General features: G+C 39.3%; 1 protein-coding gene across 1 annotated transcript; it reads right to left on the reverse strand.

Moving 5' to 3' along the window:
- LOC306979419 (tyrosine kinase receptor Cad96Ca) lies at positions 1–11,204 on the reverse strand (the record flags this gene model as incomplete). The annotated part of the gene is made up of 9 exons (XM_079578366.1): positions 11,114–11,204; positions 8,286–8,424; positions 8,111–8,209; positions 5,420–5,580; positions 5,185–5,322; positions 4,042–4,153; positions 3,864–3,963; positions 877–976; positions 1–102 (listed from the first exon to the last, which is right to left on the reverse strand). The coding sequence occupies exons 2-9, from the start codon at positions 8,341–8,343 to the stop codon at positions 1–3; spliced, it is 870 nt and encodes a 289-aa protein (XP_079434492.1). The 5' UTR covers positions 8,344–8,424; positions 11,114–11,204.

Here is an 11,204-nt window from a genome sequence, read left to right on the forward strand (position 1 = left end):
TCAGATGCTGGTCTGGTTGATGGCGTTGGGCGTGGCCTGCAGACCGTCAGCTCCGCGATACTCGGGTTCTTTGGAGACGGGACTTTCCACGTCCACATAATCCTGAACAACAGCAGACGGTGAGTTTCAGAGAGACGGTTTCTCGCTGGTGTTTGTGTTTTGAGAGTTTCTCGCTGGTGTTTGTGTTTTGAGAGTTTTTGGCTGGTGTTTGTGTTTTGAGAGTTTCTCGCTGGTGTTTGTGTTTTGAGAGTTTCTCGCTGGTGTTTGTGTTTTGAGAGTTTTTCCGCTGGTGTTTGTGTTTTGAGAGTTTCTCACTGGTGTTTGTGTTTTGAGAGTTTCTCGCTGGTGTTTGTGTTTTGAGAGTTTTTGGCTGGTGTTTGTGTTTTGAGAGTTTTTCGCTGGTGTTTGTGTTTTGACAGTTTCTCGCTGGTGTTTGTGTTGTGAGAGTTTCTCGCTGGTGTTTGTGTTGTGAGAGTTTCTCGCTGGTGTTTGTGTTGTGAGAGTTTCTCGCTGGTGTTTGTGTTTTGAGAGTTTTTGGCTGGTGTTTGTGTTTTGAGAGTTTCTCGCTGGTGTTTGTGTTTTGACAGTTTCTCGCTGGTGTTTGTGTTGTGAGAGTTTCTCGCTGGTGTTTGTGTTTTGAGAGTTTCTCGCTGGTGTTTGTGTTTTGAGAGTTTCTCGCTGGTGTTTGTGTTTTGAGAGTTTCTCGCTGGTGTTTGTGTTTTGAGAGTTTTTCGCTGGTGTTTGTGTTTTGAGAGTTTCTCACTGGTGTTTGTGTTTTGAGAGTTTCTCGCTGGTGTTTGTGTTGTGAGAGTTTTTGGCTGGTGTTTGCGTTTTGAGCGTTTCTCGCTGGTGTTTGTGTTGTGAGAGGCTCGTTACCGCGTCGTTCTCCATGATGTTCTCCAGCATGTGCACGATGTCGGTGAAGCAGGGCCTGAGCGTGTGCGGCTCCAGCCAGCAGTCCCTCATCACGTGGAGGCTGACGGGGAGAAGAAACGCCATTAAAGCCTCGGTCTCACGGCCACATTACAATTGGAATCTGAGCAAATATGCAAGTAACATTAGGGTGACTCGACAGCACCGACAAGAGTTAAGTTTAGGTGCTTTACAGTGGTTTTGACTTCTTAAAGGGATATATATTTCATGATTTTTGACACAGGGCCTCATTTCCTAGTTATCCAGAGTGTTGCTGATTTCTGGAGATTTTTTTTATTATTTTTCATGCAGTCGTTTGAAGGGTTTAGTAGTGCTAGGCTAGTGCTAGGCTAGTGCATGTCTATGGTAACCAGTAGCCTGCATTAAAAACCTCTTCAAAATCATGGGCTCGTCCTCCAAACTAGGGATGGGCGGATCGATACCAAAGTATCGATATATCGATACCAAACGGCTATTTTTTAAGTATCGATATTGGGCAAAAAGTATTGATAATAATTTGCATATGTAAAAGGAAGGCGTGGCAGCAATTCTAAACATAAAAGGATGATTTACATCTTTGTTCTGAGCCAAAACAGTCACAACAGCAAAGGATTGAACTGAGCCGGGCTGATCATTCTGGTTTAGGTTCTGTTTGTCATTTAAGTATTAATTTAAAATGTTGTTTATGTATTTATTTCACATTAGTATTGTTTAATTAACCAGTTAAAGTAATAGAATTTTAATTGACCAGTTAATTAATATAATAACCAGTTTTAGAAATGTATATTGATTGAAATACATTCACCCATATGAAATGACCAGTATCGGTATCGACAAAAAAGACCCCAAAAGTATCGGTATCGTATTGATTTCAAAAAATGTGGTATCGCCCATCCATACTCCAAACGTTGCCAGATCTGATTTGTAGAAAGCTCCTCCATGTGTAGTAACGTCAGGTAAACAAACTACTGTAGATGATGTTAAGCTTAAGATGAAATATGATCTGCACTATGACCATGTGATATTTGGCTTCTGCTCTGAAAACACAAACTGTGAGAAAACCTTTATTATAAATCTGTTGTTGCTTCAGGCAAAAAAAAATTATCCATAAATACAAGTTCTCTGGGAAAAAGCCAATCTTTTCTGTCATTCAAAAAAGCTTACAACTTTATGGTTGCTCCATTTCGTCATAGGATAATCACAAAGCTGTTAAAACGTATGATATCTGTGAGAGATTTGGTGTATTCGATGCAAACGTATTTCAGTGATTATCTAATGGTGTTGAACTCACGAGCCTGCCACATTGTTTTCATGGCGCTAACGAACAAACTTAAAGCAAAGCTGTCTTTTTTCTATAGAAACAAAAACTGTATCCCTCTTAATAAGAGACAACTGTTAATCCAGGCTACGTTACTTTCAATTTTAGATTACGGTGATGTCATATATATGCATTCCACTGCATCTGTGTTGAAGCCTCTGAATGCAGTTTTCCATTCAGCCATTAGATTCATCACTGGAGATGGTTACAGGACTCACCACTGTGATCTTTATGCTAAAGTGGGTTGGCAGTCTCTAGAAGCAAGGAGGGAGCAGCACTGTCTGCTGTTCATTTATAAAGCTCTTCTTGGTGTCCTTCCTGATTATTTGTTTAGTCTTATAAATGTCAGGTCAAATGCTTACCAACTGAGGTCTCAGGACAGTTTGACTCTCGAGTCTCACCGTGTAAAGACAGAATGGGGGAAGAAGGCCTTTTGCTACTTCGCACCAAATGTCTGGAATGAGGCACAGAAAACCTTTTATGTGGATAATCTTATGACCTTCCATCAGTTTAAATTCCTTGTAAAGGAGAATCCTCCATGTGTCTGCTCTTGTTTTTAAGTTTTACACATTTTCTTAGTATTGTGTTATAGTATAATTGTTCCACTGTTGTCTTATTGTTGACTGTTATTTACCTTGTATGTTTTAACAGGTCTCTCTTGCAAATGAGACATTGAGTCTCAAGAGACCACCTGTATAAATAAAGAATAATAATAATAATGGCTGAAAGTCCGTTCTGCTGACCGGCCTGGCGCTCATGGTATTGACATTTATTTATATATTGGCATTTAGTGCAAAATCTAGCCTATTCTTTGACCATATGTTGACTGCAGAAAGCTGTTAGCTGCGTTTAATGTACTCTTTACTTTATTTTATTTATCTTTATTTTTTATTTTTTGTTGTTTTTTGTATGATTTCATGTCGTTACCCTGTACCCCTGGCTTTCTTAGTTGTCGCTCACTCTATGTAAACCTTAAATAAAAAATAAAAATTAAAAAAATGTCAGGTAAACAAACTACTGTAGATCCGGTAACCGAGCAGATCACTCCGCCGCTGCGAGGCTACAACCAGGAAGCTGACGCGGCTCAAATATAAGTTCTTTTAAATGCAAAATGGTTTTATCTATATGGTTAGTCTGGTGTTATAAGTGATTTGCCTCAGGCGTACTGTTGTCAGGCTGTTTTTAATGCAGGCTACTAGTTACCATAGACATGCACTAGCCTAGCACTAACCTAGCACCACTAAACTCTTCAAATATAAGGACTGCATGGATAAAAAAAATACCTATATATCTGCAGAAACTCTGGAGAACTAGGAAATGAGGTGTCAAAATGTCAAAAATCCTGAACTATCCCTTTAACCTCCACCTGATCCAAGCACATTTTCTCCAGTTTGGCTTTACCCAAATCTAAAAACGTCTTGAAAATACGGGAAAAATTGAGAAAAGAAAGAAAACAAGGATTGAAGAGCAAAACGAGCAACATAATAGTAAAGAAACGTGAAGAAAGTGACAACAACACAGCAACGATGCGAGGAAAACTAGCAGTTTAGATCAGTTCTGTAGGTCTTAGCTTTCAAATGAGGTTCCAGTCAAGAAGCTTCATAGATTTGGATTAAGGCGGTTTCTCTCTCACATCTCGGGTCGGCAGCCGTCGGGGTTGGAGTTCTTGTGTCCGATGCAGATGTGATAGACCACGGACTCGGACGTCTGCTGGTTCGGGTACGGGAGGGCACCTGGGGCAAAGAGAGGAGCCTTTCATTCCCCCCGACCTCTTCTTCTTCTCACGTTGTTTATCCAGAGACGGGACTCACCGAACGTCCACATCTCCCAGAGCACGATCCCGAACGCCCACACGTCGCCTTTGAAGCTGTAGTAGTTGTTTTTGAAGTACTCGGGCGGGTACCAGCGCAGGGGCACTCTCTGCTGCGGGAGGGCATCCGGCACAGAGTCAACCTTTAACCTCCTCTGGTTTACAGCCAAAAGCACCACATGGTCTAGTCTTGTACCTAACGACATATTTATTTCTATTTTTGTTCCAGATGGATTTTTCAAGCTTACATTCTGCCTGATTTGTTGAGCTTTGAACCCAAAAACAAGACGAAATTTGAATTTTTTCCACAAACAACTCAAAATTCATTATTGTAATTCAACAGAAATTAGAACAGGGAGCTACTGGTGTCCAGCAAAAAGGCGGAGCTCATGGAAAGAGGCAACAGAATACGCACGAAAAGTGGGTTTTGATAAAAGAATGATAAAGAGAAGCATATTTCATCTGTGTAAGCCAAATCCAGACCCTCGTACTCATGTTGTAGGGCCTGGATCTTCACAATTAGGCTCCGTTTTCAGGTGGAGAAAATGGAGCCAATTATTTTTCTTGTTTTTGCCCCAGTTTATTTTTGTTTTCCCAATTTGTTTCCCTAATAGGGTTGTGCCGATGTACGATATCATCGTCCATCGTGATAGAGCCACCATCGTGATGGGGGTTCTGCTGAGGAGCAGTGGTTGGTTACTCGGCTGGTGACGAAAGCTCGGAGGCGTCTCCAGGAGGTGGGGGTGTTCCTAGGAGGACTCAGGCAAACCTATCCCTAAAATGGCCGCCATCAGAGTTTTTACAGATACTCAAAAATACGTGAATGTGCCAAGGCAACACTTCAGGCATGTTTTTAATGAGGGAATGACATAATAACATGATGTAAAGCTTGAAAAAGTCGATTTTGCAAAATACCCCCCCTTTGACATTTTTAAACTCCGTATAGTCCCTTTAATGTTTCTGGCCCGAATGCAAATGATGAGTGCCTAGACGTGATCTTTATTATCATTATTGTAATTATTGTTGTTCAGCCAAACATCTGCATAATAATAACATCTGTATAAACGTGACCTGAGGCTGCTCTGTGAGGCTAAAGCTGATTCTTGAGTGTGTATAAAGTATAAAGTATAAAGTATAAAGTTACCCGCGGGTTCCTCCAGCGGCTGCTGCGGCGGCTCGTCATCCGGCTCAGGTCTCGGGCCAAACCGAACTCTGCCAGCTTCACCTCCCACGGAAACTTGTCCACCATGACGTTCCTCAGGGCCAGGTCACAGTGCACGATCTGAGACGCGTGAACGTCCGGGAGAAGAAAACACAGGCGGAGGTGAAGTCACAACATGGCGGAGAAACAAAAGCTTCATCTGCTTTGTGGCGGTTACACTTTTGCTGCGCAGGTGCTGCAGTGCCAGGGCGATGTGGTAGGAGGCGATGGTGAGCAGGCTCTGCAGGTCGGGGTCTGCGCTGAGGTCGGCTCGGTTCATCTGCAGGAACGTCCTCAAAGTCCCGTATCTCACGAACTCCAGCACCAGGACGAACGGCTCTGAGGGAACAAAAACAAAACAGGAATCAACGACTGGGCCGGTCACTTCAGCAGCTCCTACGAACTCCAAATTATTATTTATTATTATCTTATTATCCGCTCTGGGACTGTTTTGAGACTGTTTTTTCAATATGTAGTTCCTAATTTGATTTATTGAACTTTGAACCCCTAAAAATAAGGAAAAAATTACAGATTTCATTGTCACTGAAAACTAGTTTATTCAACAAAATCCAAAATGGCCTCCGAAAAACACCTTTGTTACTAAAACAATATAAAACCGCACATTTAAACCAGGCTCTATCCATTATTTAGATCTTATACCAAAAAAAATGCAAGTGATTTCGGCCATTTTTACACATAAAACGCCCATATGACATATTTTTCTTCATTTTTCAGTCAGTAATCCTTTTCACCTGCAGAGTCCCGCCTCAAATGCTCTGAAAAGTCGATTTTGTGCTGGGAAAATGTCTGTTGGGCTGGGTGCCGTTACACAATACCAGCTTGGTATCGGGGGAAAAAAAGTTAACCCCTTAACTCCCAGCTGAACCGAGCACATTTTCTCCAGTTTGGCTTTACCCCCAGTCCAAAAGCTTCTGGAAAAAGGCTGTGAAAATAGCAACAAAACTGAGACGAAAACAAGGATGGAAATGTGACAAAAAAAGAAAAAACATTGACAAAAAAGTGACGAAAAATTTATGAAAAAATGGCAAAAATGACCAAAAAATGACAAAAATATTACAAAAAATGACAAAAATGTAGCAAAAAAATGACAAAAATTTGATAAAAAATTGACCAAAAAATGACAAAAATGTAGCAAAAAAATGACAAAAATTTGATAAAAAATTAACCAAAAAATGACAAAAATGTGGCAGAAAATGACAAAAAAAAATGACAAAAATTTGATAAAAAATGACAGAAAATGGACGAAAAAATGACAAAAAAGTTACAAAAATGAGTTGAATACCCAACAAAAAAATGATGGGAAAAAAATCTGATGACGTGAGGAAAAAGATCCTCTCGGTTCAGGCGGGAGTTAAGAGGTTAAGGTACTACTGGTATAAAAATATGAAAGTATTGAAAGCAGGAACTGAAAAAAAAAAAGTTTAGATCCAAGTTGTGATGTTGTTGGTCCAGGAACAGCAAAATAAGTGTTGTTATTTTTTTCATTAGATCAATTATAGGTTTTATAAGATTGACTTAAACATAATCTAAATGAATAGTGTGGTAAACGGTCTATGTGCAGACATACTGTACCTGTGTTATGTATATTTGTATTAAACCAGTGTGATACCTGTAAATAACTGACACTGACAAACTAAATGAAGAAGCCGTCGACCTGACACAATTATTTATTTGTAATTACTTACTGTTATTTCTTTTTATTTTGTATGTATTTCTTATTTACTTTTTAAATGTGTTTTTTGTTCATTTATTATTTGTTGTTTTTACTCATTTTATGTTTGTTTTTTCATCCTTGTTTTTCTGTTTACTGTCAAGAAGCAAAAACTGGAAAAAAAATTGAAAAATTGAAAATTGAAAAAAAAAAAGTGACTTGTTTGTTTCACCTCAAATAACAAAAATCCCCTTATTTATTTTTTAATTATCTTTCCAATTTTGGCCCATTTTTTTTCATATAAAAAAACAAAAAGCCCAATGTTTGCCCCATTTTTCCCAATTTGTTTTACATTTTTATCTCTAACTAATATTTTACCTTTTCTCCCCCATTTTGTCCAATTCTTTCCCAATTTTTTTTTTAAATAATATTTGCCACAATTTCTCCATTTCCCTCCAAAATTATTCCCCATTTTTCACACATTTCCTGACATTGAAGATGAACCCGATATTGTAAATATTCGTTATTATTGCAGTATTCTGATATCGCTGTGTTATGATATTTAAGTAGAGGTATTGGGGAAGGTATCGCTCAGGTATCGGTATCGAAGCATTGTTAAAGAGGGAGTATTATGCTTTCTTCAGTCACATAGCACCAGTCTATAGCACACTACAATGATGACCAAACCTTCTGTTGGTCTGTAAATGCAGTAAATTAGAATAACTGCCTTGTATAAAATCGCTCTCTCAAAATGGCTGTAGTGAATGTCTTGAAATAGGCCTCTGTCTCTTTAAGAACCTCTGAGCCTTTCCGACACGCCCCCTCCACACGCTGTCTGTGGCATCAGTGGGGAGGGGGTTCTGCTGAGGAGCAGTGGTTGGTTACTCGGCTGGTGACGAAAGCTCGGAGGCGTCTCCAGGAGGTGGGGTCGTTCCTAGGAGGACTCAGGCAAACCTGTCCCTAAAATGGCCGCCATCAGAGTTTTTACAGATTACTCAAAAATACGTGAATGTGCCAAGGCAACACTTCAGGCATGTTTTTAATGAGGGAATGACATAATAACATGATGTAAAGCTTTAAAAAGTCAATTTTGCATAATACCCCCCCTTTAAAGTATCGGTATTAGAGAAATGAAACCCGGCCCTCGTCGTCAGTGGAGGTGACGGATGATAATATCTGAATGATCCACACTCTGACCTTCTGTGGTGTTCCAGTCCAGCAGCTGCACAATGTTCTTGTGATGAACCAGCTTCCTCATGATGGCCACCTCCGTCTCCACATGCTTCACCCGGACACCTGCAGCAGAGGGACAGAGACTAACCACTAAGCCACGGTGTGAGAGCTGGAGTGTCCCGGTCACCGCCGCTCTCACCTTCCTTGCTGATCTTGCAGGTGACCATGTTGTGGCCTTTGCAGGTCCCTCGACTCATCCGAGCCTTGTAGAAAACGCCCTCTTTCCCGGCTTTGATCAACTGCAGCAGGTTCAGGTCCGACTTTGTGAATCGTGGAGACTGTGACGACCAAAATGTGCAAATGTTAAAGAATAAACTCTGTCTGAGCCGTTTTACAGATGGGAAACAGGAGTGAGTATAGAAACCATGTACTATTCAGAACAAAGGACTGTAACTAGTTATAGGTAATCCACAGTGTGTACTACATTTTTAACATTATCGCCGGGTGTTTTTCACATGTATGTGATTTTCATGATGCTGAGTTTATCTGAGTGTCCTGGGTCTCTGGGCTTCAGCTTTGTCTTTAACGTCTCTGATGGCCTGGGTGTTTTCCTACAAGCAGGAGGAGGGTTAATGTATTTAATCAGGCTCTTGCTCATTTCAAGGTTGACATTCAGGGCTGACACATTTATTTATTTATTTTGCTCCTGTCTCAGAGTTCGAGTCTCTGGCCTCACAGTAAGTGAGTAACACACAGTTATTTTAGTCAAAATCAGACATATTTAGTTTCTCTCTCCTGTGGCTGTTTGTGCCGAGGACACTGATCCTGAACCAGAGAAGTCTCACATATTCCAGGAATGGGCTCGACCAAAACCAAGTTTCCATCTTCATTATTTGATTTTCCAAATTCCTAATTTTCATCTGGTCCTCTCACGATGCTTTTCTTTCATTTTATTAAACATGACACAGTTTAATATCATGTCATGTATTGTCATGTTTTGATAGATTTTGATGAATTTCTTTGTAAAATCACCCAGCGTTAGTGACGGTGTTATGGATTTGAGCGATAGTGTTCTTCTTCTTCTAAGGTGACACAAGGCTTAAATATTATTCCTCATCATGTCCACCATCTGTGTGCTTAATTTCAACCAATTTTAGTGTAAAAATCCAGAGAAAAGTTAAGAGTTAAGAACAAAATACCCAACAAAATTACAAAATTGTCTCTGAACATTACCCAAAATGCCATACATGCTACTTTTGTAAAGTGATTTCACACTGGATTCTTATCCCTCATCATATGCACTAGTTCTGGACTGAATTGCAACAAATTTTACAATAGAAATCCAGAGAAGACTCAAGTAGAACATGCCGTCAAATGGTGACTGTGTAGGTAATCAAAACGCCATACGTGCTGGTTTTGCAAAGGGAATAATTAATAATAATAAAAACAATCTTTCAAAATGAGACAATCCTCTTTCTAGATTATTCTTCTTCATCATGTTCACTAACTGTGTACATAATTTCAACCTTTTTGTACTGAACAAATCTTGAGATTAATAAAGAAGAAAAAGGCCTGCAATTGTAATCTGTAATCAATATAAAAGGCCTTACATGCTACATTTGAGAAGGGATTATAGAAACTCCTTTTGAGACAACGGCAATCTTACACTGGATTATTATTCCTCATTAGATCGACTAGTTCTGTACTTAATCACATCATAATTTACTGTGGAAATCCTGAGAAAAGTCAAGTTAAACACGCTCTGCATGGTGATAGTTGGGTAATCAAAACGCCATACGTGCTGTTTTTGAAAAGGGATTTTAGGGATTTCTTTTGAGGTGATAAAGAACTCTCCCTGGATTATTATTCCTCAACATATCCAATTCCAATTCATCATAATTTACTGTGGAAATATTGAGAAAATTAGGGTTGAATATGCCCTCAGTGGTGATTTTATAGGTAATCAAAATGCCTTACATGCTGCTTTTGCAATGGGACTAAAATCAACTCTTCTAAACTGACACAATTCTCTCTCTTTATTTTTATTCCTCAACATATCCACTTCTTGTGTACTAAATATCATCAAAATTTACTGTGGAAATATTGAGAAAATTAAGGTTGAATACGCCCTCAATAGTGATTTTATAGGTAATCAAAATGCCTCACGTGCTGCTTTTGCAATGGGACTAAAATCAACTCTTCTAAACTGACACATTTCTCTCTCTTTATTATTATTCCTCAACATATCCACTTCCTGTGTGCTTAATATCATCACAATTTACTGTGGAAATCCTGAGAAAATTAAGGTTGAATACGCCCTCAATGGTGATTTTATAGGTAATCAAAATGCCTCACGTGCTGCTTTTGCAATGGGACTAAAATCATCCCTTCTAAACTGACACAATTCTCTCTCTTTATTATTATTCCTCAACATATCCACTTCCTGTGTACTTAATCTCATCACAATTTACTGTGGAAATCCTGAGAAAATTAAGGTTGAATACGCCCTCAATGGTGATTTTATAGGTAATCAAAACGCCTCACGTGCTGATTTTGAAAAGGGATTTTATGGATTTCTTTTGAGGTGATAAAGAACTCTCACTGGATTATTATTCCTCAACATATTCACTTCCTGTGTACTTAATATCATCATAATTTACTATGGAAAAATTGAGAAAATTAAGGTTCAAAACGCCCTCAATGGTGATTTTATAGGTAATCAAAATGCCTCACGTGCTGATTTTGCAATGGGACTAAAATCATCCCTTCTAAACTGACACAATTCTCTCTCTTTATTATTATTCCTCAACATATCCACTTCCTGTGTACTTAATATCATCATCATTTACTGTGGAAATATTGAGAAAATTAAGGTTGAATACGCCCTCAATGGTGATTAAACAGGCCAGATCTTCTCTTTGAAACACACATTACTTTGACAGACGCTGCTCAAGCACAAGAGGAAAAGTCCGGCTCCTTTAATTATAAAATAATAATGTAATATTCTGATATTCTGGGGTTTGTTACTTGTTGAACGGTTTTCCAAATCTTCCGCGTGGAGCTCCGGACGGCGCTGCTGCGTTTGAGGAGCGCCGGAGCCGGGACTTCCACCTCCTCC

This window comes from Gobius niger (assembly GCF_951799975.1).
Source record: "Gobius niger genome assembly, chromosome: 1".
Taxonomy (NCBI): Eukaryota; Metazoa; Chordata; class Actinopteri; order Gobiiformes; family Gobiidae; genus Gobius; species Gobius niger.